We start from the raw sequence: 18943 nt of genomic DNA on the forward strand, positions 1-18943 counted from the left end.
ATTATACATCTCAATTTCATACCTTTTCCCCATCTCAAACAATTGGATTTTAGAAATGACACCTTTACGCTAATTTCTTATAGTGTTTTTCTTAAAAACAATGTTTTCTTAAGAATGTTTGATGTTCTCTCCCTTCAACTCTAAGTTCTATATTGCTGATTTTAATATGCCTTCTGCTTTTCATTTTTCATTTTAAAACCTAATATTTTGAGAGAAGAGTAGAAGTTAGAGCATCAACCAAATGGGAGAGAATTCATTCAGTATAGCAGTTGCTTTGAAAGATTCTTTGCATTTAACTAATTACAAACTTAGCATCTTAAGTCAAAAAGTGTCACTTCTTTTATTTTTTAAGGGTGAATGATAGGGTTTTTATGTAGCTTTGTTTTGGGTTTGTTGTTTTTTTTGGCTAGGAAAGATTCGCCCTGAGCTAACATCTGTTGCCAATCTTCCTCTCTTTTTTTCTCTCCCCAAAGCCCCAGGACAGAGTTGTATATTCTAGTTGTAAGTCCTTCTAGTGCTTCTGTGTGAGCCACTGGCACTGCATGGCCACTGACAGGCAATGGTGTGGTTCCTTGCCCGGGAGCCAAACCTGGGCTGCTGAAGTGGAGCGTGCCAAACTTTAACCACTAGGCCATCAGGGCTGGCTCCACTTCTTTTTTCAGAAAAATTCGTTTTTGAGATGAAGGGGTGGAAGGTCCAGGACCTCAGCATAGTTGCCAGAGGACAAGCATCAGTCTTCCCTTGGGGGCTGCCTGTGCTCAGGGCAGAGATGCTACGAGCAGCCCCATCACAGTTCAGCTGCTTGTCAGAATCCCTGGCTGCTTGGAGCATTACTTTGTTTTTGATTTGCATTTTGTTAGTTCCCAAAGTGTTGACCTTACTTTCTTTTCCAGAAAGTAAGTAGCTTTTTTCAGCTTAGTTTCTTTTTCCCTCTGAATGTGTTGTAGATTCAGAGTTATCCTCGCCGTGTGTTCTGCCTCCCAAGGCCTAGTACCTTCCTGGGTCCTGTGACTCTGTTTGTTAGAGAGAAGAGGAAGGCTCCCAGCTTTTCTCAACTCTTGAAAGAATTACCCGATGAGTGTCCAGGAATCAACTCTGCTGCTTGCATTTGTGTGTTGGCTTTGAGCTGGAGGGTTTTGAGGACTTGCTTAGGGCGATTCATGGTGTCTTAGGCCAGAATTTTTTCTGTTCTTTTTCTGTTAATCCAAAGCTTTTAGTTTACTTTAAAACAGTATTTTTATACTCCAAATGCAGACATTTTTGTTTTTAAAAATTTGTAAAGTACTGGTAAAGTAGAAGTTGTTGTTGGCCTGCCTTCCGCCCTCCCTGAAGGTAATGACTGGTACCACTCTGGGTGTATCCTCCCAGACCCTTTGGCTGCCGCCTGGTTTTCCATAGTGTGGATTTCTGTGCAGCGTGGCACCTTTTCTTTTTGTTCCATGCTATTATAGTATCTTTTTCCCCTACTTTTTTTTCCCCCTCTCCTTCCTGTTGCAGTGGGAGCTTGAGAGGAAAGGGAGGTAGCTGTGTGGATTTCACTGTTTGTCTTAAATTAGAACTTGACTGCTGTTTTTCACTGAGCATGAAATAACCATCTTCCCCGGGCTTTGACTGTACCCCGCCTTTGCCACGGCAGCCTCTGATAATTAGTTAATAAATTCAAGAGCTGCCAGACATTTTCAACGTCAGATCTTGAAATCATCGTGCTGTAGTTGCTACGACAAGTTCTGTTGGGAGCTTGTTGTCAAAACCAAGCGCACTCTCGTCACCAACACCTGGTGACTTGGTTTTGCTTGACTTGCTTTCCTTGTTGTCTTTCTCATCACCTTTTCCCACTCCCATTTCCCTGTCTTCTGTCTTTTTTTTTCTTTTAATTTCCTTCTCTTAATTTTTTAAAATACGGAACATTTCCTCCCACATTTAAAGTAAAAATGTTTTAGCCTTAAGTATATAACAGTTGACACTTTATGTATTTGTAGGTTCATTTTGTAGGTTATTTTGTATCCGTTATCTTATTGGCTCCTCCTCAAACCCTGCGATGCAGGGATGGCGGATACCGTCCTCATTTACCATGTTGCTGTCTTTTGTTCTTTGGTTTCCTTGAGTGCACGTTTAATTGCTGTGTGCTTTCTAGATTATGAAAATTTTTTTAAGTTGATTTATAGCTTTATTATTATTTTTTTATTGCAGTAACATTGGTTTATGACATTATATAAATTTCAGGTGTACAGCATTGTATTTCTATTCCTGTATATCACATTCAGCACCCAAAGACGAATTACCACCCATCACCACACACATGTGCCTAATCACCCCTTTTGCCCTCCACCCTTCCCGCTTCCCCTCTGGTTACCACCAGTCCAATCCCTGTCTTTATGTGTTTGTTTGTTGTTGTTTTTATCTTCTATTTATAAGTGAGATCATACGGTATTTGACTTTCTCCCTCTGACTTATTTCACTTAGCATAATACCCTCAAGGTCCATCCATGTTGCCAAAATGGCAAGATTTCATCCATTTTTATGGCTGAGTAGTATTCCATTGTGTGTATATACCACATGTTCTTTATCCGTTCGTCCCTTCATGGGCACCTAGGTTGCTTCCAAGTCTTGGCTATTGTGAATAATGCTGCAGTGAGCATAGGGGTGCATGTATCTTTATGCATTCATGTTTTCATGTTCTTTGTGTGAATACCCAGCAGTGGAATAGCTAGATCATATGGTATTTCTATTCTTAATTTTTTGAGGAATCTCCATACTGTTTTCCATAGTGGCTGCACCAGTTTGCACTCCCACCAGCAGTGTATGAGAGTTCCCTTTTCTCCACATCCTCTCTAACACTTGTTATTTCTGTCTTGTTAATTATAGCCATTCTGACGGGCATGAGGTGATATCTCATTGTAGTTTTGATTTGCATTTCCCTAATAATTAGTGGTGTTGAACACCTTTCATGTGCATCTTATACATGTTGGCCATCTGTATATCTTCTTTGGAAAAATGTCTGTTCAGATCTTTTGCCCATTTTTTAATTGGGTTGTTAGTTTTTTTGTTGTTGAAATGTATGAGTTCTTTATATATTTTGGATATTATCCCTTATCAGATATGTGGTTTGTGAATAGCTTCTCCCATTTGTTAGATTGTCTTTTCATTTTGTTGATGGTTTCCTTTGCTGTGCAGAAACTTTTTAGTTTAATGTAGTCCCATTTGTTTATTTTTTTCTATTGTTTCCCTTGCCTAGTCGGACATGGTACTTGAAAATATGCCGCCAAGACTGATGTTAAAGAGCGTACTGCCTATGTTTTCTTCTAGAAATGTTATGGTTTCAGATCTTACATTCAAGTCTTTAATCCATTTTGAGTTTATTTTGGTGAAAGATAATGGTGAAAGATAACAGTTTACTTTCATTCTTCTACATGTGGCTGTCCAGTTTTCCCAACACCATTTTTTGAAGAGACTTTCCTTTCTACATTGTGTGTTCTTGGTTCCCCTGTTGAAAATTAGCTGTCCATATGTGTGTAGGTTTGTTTCTGGGCTCTCAATTCTGTTCCATTGATCTGTGTGTCTGTTCTTCTGCCAGTACCTTGCTATTTTGATTACTATAGCTTTGTAGTATGTTACAGCTTTATTTTAAACATGAGACATTATCTTTAAAACTTTGTATTTACTTTGTTGGATAAGTTGCTTCCCTGCCCCCCAGGCTTCAGTTCCTTTATGTCTAAAATGAGAGCATTTTGTAAGACGATAAAATGAATTCTCTAAGGTTTTTAAAACTTAGATTCTGTGATTTCATAGGTGATTTTATTTCTTTACATGGTAATATGTGGTTGAGTTATGTCTCCAGTTTATTTTCTTTATGTGACATTGCCAAAAGTTGTCTTACTGTAACTATTTTAATAATTCCGTTTTGCTTATTCTTTTAGGGAAAAATATTTACTTCCTTGGAGCCAGAACATGACATTAATGATGTCTGCCTCTATCCCAACTCAGGTATGCAGTGTGTAGCAACGGGTCATTCAGAGAGACAAATCTGGGCTGTGCTTTACTGGGTTTTAAACTCATTTTATTTCTCAAGACAGGGTTTGGCTTGGTCAGGACAGTTCTTGGATATTGTATTTACTTGAAGAATCCAGAGCAGGAAGTGGTGTGGATGATTCAGAAAATGGTACTGTCAGTGACTCAGTCCTCAGCCAGCCTAGCTATTAGTAGAAACTGGTAACAGGGTATAGGTAGGTGGTGGGTGAGATGCTATTTTGGTGTGCTCTTTAGCTGTTTTATGTGGTTAGTAATGGTGTGTGGAAATGGGGTTAGGGATTTGGAGAAGGCTGGAGTTGCCTGATCAGCCGCAAGGTTCACGAAGCCATGGGTTTTGGTATAGTCTGTGTTGTATGCTGTTCAGCAGATTTCAAGATTTAACAATACCTTCAAGGCAAATCTGTGCAGAATTTGGGGGTATGAGAGAAAATGAGAACACTTTCCACTCTTAAACAGTGTTGTACTCTGAGAGCAGACATACACAGATAATTTCGATAGAGGGGTATGAGGCAAAACAGGAAAAGTTGTGTTACGTGTGTACACACAGTACTTTGTCAGTGCGTTAGAGAGGAGGTTTCAGCCAGGGAGGCTGGCGGAGGTCGTGGGGAGACTTGTTTGCAGTGAGTGTGGAGTGATGAGTGAGGTTTGGTAGGTGGAGCTGGGAGGTGAGGTGAACAAAACAGGAACAGACAGAAGAACAGTAAAAGAACCAACAGTTTTTGAAGTAGAGTACAAGCTAAGACAGGAATTAGTCGGTGGGCATTGCTCAGCACGTGTTAAGTATCACCGAAGTTGAGGCAGGGAGCTAAGAGTTACCAAATGCTCCCAAGTTACCACTCTAAATGATGGATGCTGTAATATTTATCATTTAATCTTTTTGTAACCCCATGTAGTTAGTAGCACCCACTTCTTTTTTCTTTTCTTTCTGTCTGTCTTTCTTACATTGCAGGAGGTGAGAAAAGTTGGGTAATTTGCCCAGGGTTGGTTGCCCAGCTGGCGTGTGGCAGAGCCTCTGTTAGAGCCTACCTTTCCTGATTCTGGAGTCCTTGTTCCATGTAGTGACGTGCTTCTCTTCCGAGAAAGATGAGGAACTCTGCATCTTTGTGCTCAGTTTTTCATCTGTGATAGTGGAGAGGATTTTATTATGATGTTTGGGGTGAGTCAAATTCTGATGAGTTCGGGAATTAATTGCAGATGAGGATGCTGGGGTCCTAGTTACTGAGTACTGAATGATCTAGAATGGAGTCTGGGCTAAGTACAGAGATGAGTAAAACCAGGTGAAATTGAAGTTGGAACAAGGGTGATGAGCAGGTTTGGCTGGATTGAGGGGGTGAGAGAGTTTGAGGGGCAGCAGGTGGTGATGAGAGAAAGACGTTCTCGGCCTGTGCTGTCCAGTTTGGTAGGTACCAGCCGAGTGTGGTGAACTAATCTGTGCCTAATCTCAATTGAGGTGTGCTCGAAGTATGAAATACACACCAGATTTCAAAGACATTCTATGAAAAGTATGTCATTCATTTTTTATATCAATGGTATGTTGAAATGAAAATATTTTGGACTTACTGGCTTAACAAAATATATTAAAATTAATTTTACTTATTTCTTTTTATTTTTTTAATGTGTCTACTAGAAAATTTTAGATCACATATGTGGCTTGTGTGATATTTCTGTTGGGCAGTGCTGGTCTAGAATTGGAGATCTTTGAACAGTTGAGGCTGCTGATAGGGTGGCAGGCGCTACAAGTCAGCGGTGGCGTGGCAGCCCTTCACCTGCGCAGAGGGCAGCATTGGCCTCCTCTGAGTGGACATTTCTAGTGGTCAGAAATACTGTTATCCCGCCTAGGAAGAATAGCTGTCATTCCCTAATATCATCTTATATCCAGTCCGTTTTCTCATTCCCTAACTGTCCCCAAAATGCCTTTTTTAGCCCATTTTTTTGAACTAGGATATAATCAAGGTTGTGTAATACATTTAGTTGTTGTGTGTCTTTAGTTTCTTTCAATCCAGAATACTCCCCCCATCTTTTTTTTTTCCTTCTCCCTGATACTGACTTTTCGAAGGTCAGGTTGATAGTCTCATAGATTGTCCCTCATCCTGAATTGATGTAATTGTTTTCCTGGTGTCTACGTTGTTCCTCCAGCCCCTGTATTTTTTCTGAGATAGAAGTTAAATCTAACAGCTTGATGTGCTGTAGGTTAAATATTTTGGACAAGAGTAATGAGCTGGGCAGCGGGGTTCTCCATGACAGACCTCATCCCATCAGTCATCCATCCCAGTGCCACTGAGGATGACAGTGACCCCTCTGTTTAAGGGGGCCGCCAGATCTCTGCATTACAAAGTATGCCTTTCTGAAACGTAAAAATTTTAAGAGTGATGTTTTGGACAGAGGAATGACTTTACTGTTGAACATCTTAGAAGCGGTTGACCAAACACACACACTAAGTCATTTCTTTCCTGAGATCGCAAGCACAATAAGACAAGTGCCTCAGCCGCTGCTCCGGGGTTTGGATCTAAGCGTGGTTGATTCATGTGCTGTGCTGTCTTTCCCTTGCTTTACCACACCTTTTCCTTTAACGCTGCTCTTTATGTTTGTGCTTAATCATTACGAGCTTAATCATATTTTAGAAAAGCTAAAATGTTCTTCTTTCTTTATCTTCTCACTTACTCATTTTGGAGTAATTAAAGCCGAATCATGATTACTGTTTTGTAATGTTTTTCTAATACTCAGACTGCTCAGAATGTTGAGAAATGGTTCTGCCTCCCTGGCTCCTTTTAGGCTCCTGATCTTGTTGCTCATCCAGGCGCTTCTGCGTCAGGCAGCTGCCCTGCAGGTCAGGGTGCACGAGAGGCAGCGGCTCTGTGGCGTGGATGCGCAGCAGCTTCACGTGATGCTTGTGGCGCTTCCCTGTGTCGAGCCCCGCCCCAGGCCTGTGGACTCAGGATCACTGGTTTCAGATCCACTGGTAGAGGGAAAAGAACATTTTGACTCAGAAAAGACCTAATTCCGGCTTCATAGTTATGCAGGTCATCCAACTTCGGTTTTCTCACCTGCCTTACAGGCTGCTGGAGGCTGTCTATACCGTTAAATGTGAAGTTGCCTCTTATTCTGTCAGTATCCTCTTGACACATAGGAAAAAGCTGTTCGAGTCATCTGTAAATACCCTTGGTGCCCTGTATGCAGTCATGAGCTGCATACTGACGTTTCAGTCAGCAGCAGACCGCATATACGGCAGCAGTCCCATAAGATTACTACCATGGAGCCTAGGTGTGGAGTAGGCTACACCATCTAGGTCTGTGTAAGTGCAGTGTGTGACGTGTGCACAACGGTGAAATCGCCTAAAGACGCATTTCTCAGAACGTATGCCCATCATTAAGCAACGTGTGAAGTGAAATCACGTGCTCCAACTTATATCGGAAGTTGAACATGTGGAAGGAAATGTCCCGGCTGCTCCCCTCTGGCAGAGTTCAGCACTTACCGCTTTTCTGCTCCGAGCTGGTCGAGGCAGTGACGATGCTGTATGTTTTAGTTATGCTTCTCAGATGTATCTGGTGAAGGACCAGGGTTTTGTTTTTTCTTTGTTTTTAAGTTTCCAATCCATTGCAGATTGATACTTTTGTAAAATATAATAAAAATGAATTACTCGAGGGCTGGCCCAGCGGCACAGCAGTTAAGTTCACACACTCCACTTTGGCGGCCCAGGGTTCACCAATTTGGATCCCAGGTGCAGACCTATGCATTGCTTGTCAAGTCTTGCCATGGCAGGCATCCCACATATAAAATATAGGAAGATGGGCATGGATATTAGCTCAGGGACAATCTTCTTCAGCAAAAAGAGGAGGATTAGCAGTGGATATTAGCTCAGGGCTCATCTTCCTCAAAAGAAAAAAAAAAGAATTACTAGGAAAAGGATCACACATTTGGATCTCACTGCAACGTCCAATTGCTATACAGGTTTCTAAATCCTTCCTTTCAGTTTCTACACTTATCTCAGCTGGGTACCAGCTGGCAGACTGGCCGTGGGAGCACACTTTGAGTAGTGCTAGTACTGAGCACTGTTTCTGATTTCCAGCCGTGAGCTGCAGTGAGTCCTGAAGCCCCTGAAGCCCCTGCAGACGAGTACTGATAGGTGCCTGTCTCTGGGGAGGGCCCTGTTCCGTCCGGTTCTCTTTCCCTGCACTCGTAAACCACACTGTATATTGTGTGCTGTACTCTGCTGTTCCATACCGACGTGTGTTCTTTCCCTTCTAGGTGCTGATACTCTTTCCCTTCTTTTTTGAAATGCATATTTTTTTGTTGAAGCCGTAATAAACATCAGGAAAGGAAATTGAGAGGAAAAATCATCCATAATTCTACCTTCTCTTCACAGGCACCATTACTCTTCTCATGAGAGAAATTCTTATATTAATCATGTGTTCATGTGTTTTAAATTGTTGTCCTCTCACAATATGTATAATTCTTTTGCTTTTCAAGTTGACATTATATTAAAGACATTTTTCATGTTGCTAAACAGTGTTTAGATTGGCACTTTTTAATGGTTTATTTTTTGATTGTGCAAGAAGTCTTTTCGTTTGATTTTAGTTGGTATTGGAGTTGTAGAGTCCCGGTTGCGTGGGCTTTGGAGTAGTAGCACACCAGCTGCTCTCCTTACTGGCTGTGTGGTGACCTTGAGCCACTTCTCTCATTTCTGAGCGGCGTTCTCATCTGTGGGTGTGGAGTGCCTGGCACGGTGCTTCCCGCTCTCCCCTCTTGCCTGCGATCGGCTTCATTTCTGCTGCACTCACACTCTCTTTCACTGCTTTGGTTTTTCTGCTTCTTGCTTGTTAGAAACTTCTAATGCTCCTGGGGCTTTGTTAGGCTGTTGGTTTTTCTCATCCGTAGTTGGTTTCAGTCCTGACCCTTCCCGCTTTAGTTTGGTAGTGGGTCAGCTTGTATCACTGTCCATATATGGCCAAGCGAAATCCCGCTCCATTGTACATGGCAGTCTGCGGCATCCAGTCGGAATTCTCTTGTGTGTTTGGAGCAGAGCCTTTTCTGTGGTTTGTTTGGTAGGTGGGGTTTTGTTTCCTTGTGGAATGTTCATTGTTTGAATGTTCAATGTTCAGGGTTGAGCCAGTGAAGCCAGGCTTAGGGTATGTCTTCAGCAAGAACCTTCTTTTGGGTTGTAATGTGTCTCTTCAGTCCCCAGAACTTCATCTGTAATTGGGTCTAAAGGGTCTAGGAGCAATTTTCGCGTGCTGTTAGTGACGCCTGGGAAGCACAGGCACTAACTTTTACAAGCTTTTGTATTAACAAAAAAAGGAAAAAATTCTTTTTAAAACATAGAATCAAATCATTGTCCTTAACATTTGGTGTATTTAATTATGATTATTTGGTCTGATAATCCAGGCGTCTTCCCTCCGTGGATTCCTCTTTTGTATTTTACAAATGGGTTTTAAAAATGAATATTATTTGGTTGATCTGTAAAAGTATTTAAAAACAAGAGCTCTTGAGTTTGAATTTTAGCTCTAAAACTCTCTAGCTCCCAACAGGACACTCCATCTGTTTGAGCTTTGTTCTTCTGATCTGTAAAATAAGGATCATGATATTTCTTATTTTAGAGAGTTGTTGCATGTTCACTGAGATAATATATGTGAAAGTGCTTAGTAAATTATAAGGGGCCCCCAGTGGTCTCAGTTTTATTGAAAGCGCATCATTCTGGAGCAGGGGCTCTGAGGACTAGAGCTGCTTTGAGAGACTTTGGGGGAGGTGTAGGTTGCAGATGTGGCAGGGAACAGAGACATCTAGATACTTTGGTACTGTACCAAAGAACAATGGATTCCTAGGTCGCCGTTGCTACTGGGGTTGTAGGGAAACCTTTATTGAAGGCTGGCAAGTTGTTCCTTACTTCGGTTTTGCTTTCTTAAAATGCTGATCCTGAGAAGACTAAATTTTTAAGCACTCTGTTGGTTGAGTCTGTTAAAATTCCATGGTGAGTGCATCCTTTTGGTGTAGTAAGGGCTGTTAGGGTCTCTGTAGGTCCTTTCTGGTGTAGCCGCACGTAGCATTGTCCTTAAGTCATTGTGCTTTTCAATTCAGGTGTGAAGTTTAAGGCAAAAATTAGCAACTGCTTTGCCATGACATTTTGTGGGAAAATACTTTACCTTGGTTCTTTGATTCCTGATTAACAGAAGGAAGCCTTACTTCTTAACTTCCTCATTATTATTATAATAAATAGAGCACCAAAACAACACTTTATCTATGTGTCTGAAGCTTAAAACTTTCCCGCTTAAAAATGATGACAAACTTCGTGTAGCCCTGAGCACTTTATGGTGGGGCCACTCGTTTACTTAGCTAGTGCCGCCTGAGCATTTTGCAGGTGGGCACTTGGTCTTTCTGATACTTGAGGTACTCCATCTAGGAGGCTCAGGGACTGAAGCCCATGACCTGACTCCTAGGGTGCCTGGCCTCCAGGCCTGGCTCTTCTGCCATACACTGTGTTCTGAGCACCTCAAGCATTTCAAAATGTAAAACAGATAGAAAAGGCTACTTTTCTTTTTCCCCGTGTGTTAACCTTTTTCATTGTCTTTATTTTCAGGAATGCTGCTCACTGCCAATGAAACCCCCAAGATGGGCATCTATTACATTCCGGTAAGTAATACAAATAGGAGTTATGATAAAAACGGGACAAGCCAAGATACTTTATTTTTAAGCTGATGTATTGAGGGACTTTGGTTCTGCATGTGGCTTTGTAAATTAAACACAGTGGGTCCACTTGTAGGTTTGTTTGCTTCCTGGAGCCAGTAAAATAATGCTTACCCATTCTTTTATGGGGAGCTAATGTCACATTAAAATAGACATTAGAAATTAGTCTTTATTCTTCAGGTTTACGTTTGTTTTTTTTCCCCAAGTATTTCAGAATCTTAAACTTTCAGCTGTTAGTGATCGAGGTCTCATTCTAAAATCAGTCTAGAACTCTTCTAGTCATCTCATTGTAGTTTGTTTCTCTTAAAAATAAGTTACACATAAAAGAACCTATCTTCGATTGACATCATCAGTGATGACATGCAGTTTATACTCTTATCCTTTTTTTTCCTTCTATAAGAGTTCTTCTCTTACAGATGCCAGATGCTTCCTCACCTTTGCCTTTTAGTTTATAGTGGGAAAGAAACAGAGGGAAATACAATCTCCTAAACAGAAAAACCCCATAGTACAAAGTTGGCATTAGATTACTTTATAGTCAGCAAACATCTCCCTTTCCTGAGATTTGGGGGTAGGGAGGGGGCAGTGTTGAAGGTCAGAACTCTAGGGAGGGCGGACGCTCCGTAACCACTGTCAGCCTCCAGTATGAAAATTATTCTTATTTATGATGGTTCTTTTGAAATAGCTCAACAATGTGTGTATTTCCAAAAAAAAGTATTCTGGTTGATGTTGACTTTTTGTGGTTTCAGGAAACTGGTATGTTGTTGAAAGCACTTTGAGATGTTTCTTTTGGTTGATAGTGAAATGAAGGCCATTCAGACGGCAAGCTTTTCCATTTTTCTAAGTTCTCATTTTTCCCTGGACCCTCACGCATACTACTTCTCTATTCCTATCAGTTTATCCATCTTTCTGTGTCTTCATTTGTTCAATAAATATGTTAATTGATTGCATCAGCTGTGTGTGAGCATAATGCTGCGTGATCCCAGAGGCAGTAACAGTGTGTAGGGTCCTGCCTCTTTCCTCAAGGAGTTCATTGTTAGAAATAAAACAGGAACGGAGGCCATCTCCGTTCATGTGATGAATGCGGTAACAGAAGTAAGGAAGGGTACTTTACAGCACGTAGCAGGGGAGACGCTTAACCCAGTGTGGGCCTGGGAACTGGTGGGAAGTGTGGACGATGTGCAGGGAAACCTTCGTGAGGAATTGACTTCTAAGGGAGACTGAAGGGTGCTTATATATACTGGATGAAGAGGGTGGGGTGGAGTGAGGTGCAAAATGGGAGAAGGATCTTGGAAGTAGAGGGAACTGTGTGCAGAAATCAGGGAGAGAGTAACGCACGTGTCTGAGCCTTAGAGCGAGAGGGATGAGGGTAAGATCTGAGGCTGATCTGAGGCTCAGGAGCCAGATTGCAAAGGTCTTGGAAACCAGGATGAGAATGTAGGCCAGGAAGTCTTGGAAAAGTTTGAAGTAGGGGAGTGATGTGATCAGATTTGCATTTTGGAAGGGTTATTTTGGCTGCTACAAGAAGATAGGTTAGATAGGATCTAATCCAGAAGCAGTAAGAACAGGCTATAACAATCTACAGGAGAGATGATAGTGTCTGTGCTGCCTGTGCCAGGCCTCCCTTTTTAGTGGTTGGAGTGTTTTGGGTTCTGAGATAATTTGAGAGAAGTCTGATCTGGCAGGCAGTAATTTCAGAGGTTTGTTATCCTTGAACTGCCAAATGGCATGCCTCAGAAGTGTTCATTGATGAAGACTTGTGTAGATCACAAGAATTGCCTTCCCTCTGTCCAGCGTGACACAGTCTTCTTCCAGTCTCACCCTCTTTGGGAACATTGTCAAGAGAGGCAGAATAAATCAGCTTACTGTCTAAACTTTACTTCTCGTCCTGGGAAAGATCTTTCATTTTCCACTTGGGAGTGCTTATTATGTTTTGATCTTTAGCAGCTGCCTAAAGATGTTGATGTCTTGGATCATAGAGCCTTTCCCCATGTAAAACGTGTGTAGAATCAACTAGTGCGAAGTGGAAAAGCCCACTCTAAGATCGAGCGTGGAGGGCTGCCTCAGGAGGTTGGCTTGTAAACAGGGAAAGGTGGGCTGGGGAGCCCTTGGTGCGGAGGTGAGGAGGGGCAGGGCTGAGTACTTGTGCAGCGAGGCCGTCTTACTGCTTGTGCTGAGGAGGTGGCACTGGGGACAGAATTGGAAGGGTCGGTGTGGTGGAAGATAGGCTTGCTAATGGGTCAGATGTGGGGGGTAAGGAAAAGGAAAGAACCAAAGATGACAGCCTGGTTTCTGCTTGGGTAAATGTGTGGACAAGGAGGTCATTCCCTGAGTTCAGGAAGAGGTAGGGAAGTCTTAGAAATAATTTTCCCTTTGGTCTCATATTCTGCATTTTATGAAATGGTCTTTAAAAGGAACAAACACACAGCTTTTTTGATTATGCAAATAATGTATGCATATTGCTATTTATTCCAAGTGTTTTACAAACTATAAGGAGATAAAAACCACCCGTCCCCCCCTTGATAATATTATAAGCACTATTAATATTTGAATGTATTGTCTTTCAGTTATAATGTTATGTGTGCGAAGTTGTGTTTTATGTGCAAACTTGTGTCCTGGTTCTTTGGTTAACTTTAGAAATATTAATTCTAAGGCATTCAAATTACCTAAAACATTTTTAGTTATCTCCATTATATTTTATTGCCGGGCTTGTGGCGTTTTTACAATCTTAGAACTATAAGAGACCCATTACTCACTTCTTCTTCGCTGAGTCTGTTTCTCAGGGCGGACCGTTTTGTTCCCAGGAATGGGGACATGAATTAGCACAAGTGAGAGGGGCCGGCTGACGGCTAGATTAAGAAACTGCTGTCTTGAGAAATGTTAGCTTATCTTATAAGACCTTTTTGGTTTCAACCTTGTAACTCAGATTTAACAGAAAACTGTGGCAAAACTCCGGAGACTGCTCCCAGGTGACTGCGTGTGGGGACAGTGAGAGCATAAGTTGTTCTTGCTCCGTAAGCATTGTGCTGGAACTGGTACTTAAGTGTTCCTTCCTGGCCTCCTTCCTGCCCTCCTGCCGTGAACTGAGTGCTGTGTTATAGTGCCGTTTGTCTTCATGTGGAAGTTACTTTTTGTAATATTTCTTGAAAGCAAAAAGAGAGCCCAGGGGTCTAAAAGCCTACCATTTTTCGTAAGATTTTATCAAACTTACCGAGCTGATATTTGGCACAAAGTTTTATTTGAGGCCCACAGAACCAGAGAACGATGTGTTTAATATATGAGTCACGCCAAATTTAGGAGGTTTGGACTGTGATTTGTATTAACATCTTATAAATCAGGTATGGAAACTTTTTTCTCCCCTTTGGGCCTATGCTAAAAATGAAGACTGCTTAGTGATCTTTTAGCGTGTTAATTTTTGCCTTTCTGTCAGATACCATCGTTTTTGAATACTTGAGTCTTTATAGGGTAAATTCAATTCCTGACTTCCACACTGCTGCTTAGCTCGCTGTGCCCAGAGCTAACACGTCATTTGTGGCTGATTGGATTTTCTCCAGCTCTTTCCCCACTTTCTCAGGATTCTCCTTTTTTCCCCTCTCAGAGGTCAGGATCTGTTATTTTATTTGTTTGTTTGCTTTTTAAATTCTGGGACCTAATTCAACCGTAGTTCCTGAGACTAATGTCAGGAATAGTTTTTCAAATTTGGTTTTCCCCTGAAATGTAATTTAATCTTAGGTTAATTCTTTATAATTAACCCCTTTGGCAACTATGTAGACTCCAGAGGGAATCCAAGTCCCCTCTGGCAGCCCACCGGAAGCCCAGCCAGTGCGGTTAATGTTTCTCTTGGAAGCGTTCCTGCATTCCACGGCCCCAGTGCATCAGTGAGCCCCTGAAAGCGCTCATTGTTGGACAGTTGACTGTTGCATGCTTGATGATATGTATGGGTGTGTAAACGTAAGGAAAAATGTAAGAGGAAAACATACTATTATTTGCTTGGGAAGCTATTCGATTTAGAAGAATAAAAATCAGTTAAGGATGAACTGTTTTGATTTTTTTTTAAACATGTAAATTTAAGTCACTAAACAAGTTATATGCAATGTTACTGAACTCTACTTTCAATGTTGCCAGTTAGGTATTTTGGTTTTAAAACATTTTCTTAGGACAAAGAATACCTATATTGTTTTCATTGAAATGTTTTTGTTATTTACAATAAATCAATAAAACATATTAATTAAATATTTTAACATTTATATTTAATTTAAAATTATATTTGAAATCTGGAAAGTACTTTGGAGCCAAAGTACTTGCAAATGGGGCACAGTTAAAAACATAAAGGATTATATTTAACCTGCACTGGTGCTTCTGTTAGGAAACAGTGCTTGAACTTATCTGGCATAATGCGTAAAACCCACAAAACTGTCTTTGCAAATAGAGATAATTAGATGTTAAGAAGCATAAACCTCAAGAATACTTGCTTCACTTAATTATAAAACACACACACATATCCTCAAAAAGATATATATAAAGCTGAAGGAAATGCAAAAAATTCTTGGTAGCCAAATTTTTTTCTGCTAAGGAAGATTCACCCTGAGCTAACATCTGTTGCCAATCTTCCCTTTTTTGTATGTGAGCCGCCACCACATCACGGCCACTGACAGGTGAGTGGTGTAAGTCTGAACCCGGGACACCGAAGCAAAGCATGCTGAACTTCACCACGAGGCCACCAGGACTGGCCTAGTAGCCAGATTTTGTGAACTGTAATAAAAGGTTCAGTATCATGAATATCTTTAAATCCCTTCACTTCATGAGTTATCACTCACAAACCCAAAAAGGGCTGCGGCAGAGCCAAGGTCTTCTGATCCCACTGCTGGGTTCGTTTGCTCTAGTCCGGGGTTTAGATGGAACACCTGCTGCAGCACACATGGACACGAAAGGCCGGGAAGAGCTTCGTAGTTCTGGGGCTGACCAAGGAGGTGTTTTTGAAATAACTTAGTTGCAGCATTTGGAAGTCAGTTTTAGAGAAGTGGCATGAAAAATTTTATAGTAGATATATATGGATACTTACATTTGGGCAGATTTTATTGTTGTTTCTCAAGAAAGAATTAAAAGTGGATATCAGTCTTTTCATCAAGATTTTTTCTCTATGAGCTTTTGTGACAAAACAAAGAAATTTAGGTATAAACAGTTTTTGACTGTTCTGTCTCTGGTGAATTGAATTTGTTAGTCTAGTTCTAAACTCAACCACTGTGTCAGGTTGTCTGTTATGGAGGTATTTTTGGGTACGTTTTGATCATCCTTTATGTGGCCTCCCTTAGAGATAGCATCTTTTTTTAAGTTCAGTATTTCAAGTATACCGCTCTGGTATATTTTGGCATAATTTTCTAGAAGGCTTAAGATAGCCATATAACGCTTTCTAACAATTACTCTTTGCCTTTGCTTCATAAGATAACATTTTTATCACCTATCCAAATTGTAAGTATGTTATTTTAGTTAACATTAGACTTGAAGGTATCTTAAAAATGTCTAAAACATGTAGGTGGGTGACTTCTTTGCTCTTTTGCCTGTTAATATTTTTTCTTTTTTTCTGTATTATAAAAATAAATGTAGGAGACGAGTGTTTTTATTTATTTCGCAAGGATATATTGAGCACTGTGCTAGGAACCTGGAATATGTTGGTGAATAAAACAGCCTTAATACCTTGCCTTTGTGAGTTTACAGTCAAGGGGGAGGGGTGATGATAGACTCCTATGTGACTGTCAGCGCTGTGAAGGAAAGGAGTTGGTGTGGGGACAGAGGAATGTGCTTAGGATAGTCAGGGGTCGGGCGCCGATGGTCAGCCTTTTATGTCGATATGTTCTGTCTCCTTTTTGTATAGACATTATCTTCCCCATTTTAATTTTAAAGTTTAGAGTTAGAGACTTAGTCTTCTTTCAGTCTTAAGATCACAGCACATATCTGGGGGCAAAATGGTGAATGACGAGTTTGTCCCGCAATCTCTGGAAACAAAGTGAACAGCAGAGGGGATTTTGGCCAACAGAGAAGGTATTGCTTTTCCTGGAGAGTCACTTGTGTGAACAGTCAAGTGCCCTTTCTCCTTTAATGTACATCTCATATACAGATCACTTAATTTTATCTCTAAGTAGCATTCAACGCAGGTGACCAGCCTCCTTGAAACACTGCTTGGCTTCTGAACACCACATTCTCCTGGTTTTCCTCCTATCGTCCCTCCAATGGCCCTTCTCTGTCTTCCTTGGTTGCTCCGTTCCCTGCTGGTATGTCCCAGGACTTGGGCCTCAGCTCTCTCCCCTTGACCTGTAAATGTTAGTGAGTCTTGGGGCTGAGTTCTTGTTTATATTCTCTCCCTAGGGAGCTCATCATCCCTAGGCTTTATAGGACACCTGTGTGCTGATGACCTTTACATTTCTGTCTCCAGTCTTTCCTCCCCTCTGAGTACAGAGTTATATATCCATCAGTCTACTTGGCTTCTCCACTGGATGTCTAATAGGCACACAATATTGAATGTGTTCACAGCAGAATTCTTCATCCCAGCTTCCTACCCTACCCCACACTTGCTAGGTGTTCCCATTTCAGCAGAGGCACCATTGTCCACCCAGTTATCTAGGCCCGGAGCACAGGAGCCACTCATGTTTCGTCTCCCCCTTGCACTTCATCCCTCCTCATCTAGTCTGTCAGTAAGTCACGTCAACTCTGTTTCCAGTATTGGTTCAAATCCAACCGCTTCTCAGTATTTCCACTCCTACAACTCATCTGGATCACCGTAACAGCCTCTTTAATTGATCTTTCTTCTTTTACTTTTGTTTTTCTTGCAGTCTGTTTTCCATACAAAAGCCAGATTTTTAAAATATAAAAATAAAAACAAAACAAACATAAATCAGATTATATCACCCTTCTGCTTAAAATCTTCCAGGGGCTGGCCCAGTGGCATGGTTAAGTTCGTGCACTCCACTTTGGCGGCCCAGGGTTCACAGGTTCAGATCCTGGGTGCGGACCTGCACACTGCTCATCGAGCCACACTGTGGCAGCTTTCCACATACAAAATAGAGGAAGATGGGCATGGATGTTAGCTGAAGGACAACCTTCCTTACCAAAAAGATAAAATAGAATAAAAGTCTTCCAGAGGTTTATCATTTTGCTTAGATGACATCCCAACTCCTATTATAACTTAAAACATCCTTCAAGTAGAAATAGACTAAATCACCAGAGTCTCCATTTTCTCTCACCCATCAAAGAATAGACCTCTACAAACCATTAATCTGTTTACAGAGATCACCAGATGGTCAGAGCATAAAACCAAACTAACCAAGACCAAACACAAAATTTCCCTGGCCCTTTAAGAACAAGTTTGTAGATCTCTATGCATGGTTTTCCATTGAAGCACAAAATTTTCCCTACTTTCATTTATTTACTAATTTGTGCATGTCTTTCCCCATCATAGTATAAAACATGGACACAGAGGCACTGTTTTATCTATTTTGCTGTTAGATCCCCAGCACCTAAAGCAGTGCCTAGTACACTGTAGGCATTCAATTAGTATGTGCTGAAAAATTAGTAAAGCAAATGCATGTGAGAGTAAGCTGGTCGCTGTAATTTGGAGAACTTTAAATAATAGCTGTCTATTTTGACAATGGCTGGTTTGCAGTGCTTTTTAGCTGTTCTTAGACCATTCGAATCTTGGATTTGCTTTTTTCTGCTACTGCTATTGAAATAAAAAAGTGGAGAACATGACTCATAAGTGCCAGAATATAATTTTTGTACAGCAGGATAGGCTGTGTCTTTGCTCTGACAGTACATTCTAATCAGCCAGATCAGAGAATCTTGGTGTGATGCGGTCATTGTGTTTGGGAGTGCTGAAGATTTCTAAAAGTAATGCCTTGTCCAAAAGGGTTAATAGTGCTTCTGTTAAGAGGATAACCTCTTTCCTAGAAAAATACAAAAGGAGAACATGAAAATAAGGGCATTTAGTTTTTTTGTCTCTTTTTTGAAATTTGTCCAGAAGTTGGCTTTGCACCTAGGATGGGATGGGCTTACACGTTTTAAAGACTGGAAACAATGCCTTTCTTTTCTTCCTGGGCATACCTGAGCTTTTAAGCTGGAGTTGCTGGAAGTGCTGTGCATGTTGCTCCCTATGACTTGGGTTTGAATCTGGTCAATGATTGGTCTGGTTGATCCATTTTGATTCAGAGCCAGTACTGAAGGTCTTTATGTTTACTAATTTGATATT

General features: G+C 41.1%; 1 protein-coding gene across 1 annotated transcript in view; it reads left to right on the top strand.

The window, feature by feature from the left end:
- Positions 1 to 18943, top strand: part of NOL10 (nucleolar protein 10) — a 108689-nt gene that overhangs the window by 26313 nt on the left and 63433 nt on the right. Inside the window, exons 12-13 of the mRNA XM_001918262.6 lie at positions 3918 to 3984; positions 10601 to 10653. Coding sequence (XP_001918297.2) covers positions 3918 to 3984; positions 10601 to 10653 — 120 coding nt within the window. The remainder of the gene's footprint in view (positions 1 to 3917; positions 3985 to 10600; positions 10654 to 18943) is intronic.

The sequence above is a fragment of the Equus caballus genome, chromosome 15, assembly GCF_041296265.1.
Source record: "Equus caballus isolate H_3958 breed thoroughbred chromosome 15, TB-T2T, whole genome shotgun sequence".
NCBI classification, from domain to species: Eukaryota; Metazoa; Chordata; class Mammalia; order Perissodactyla; family Equidae; genus Equus; species Equus caballus.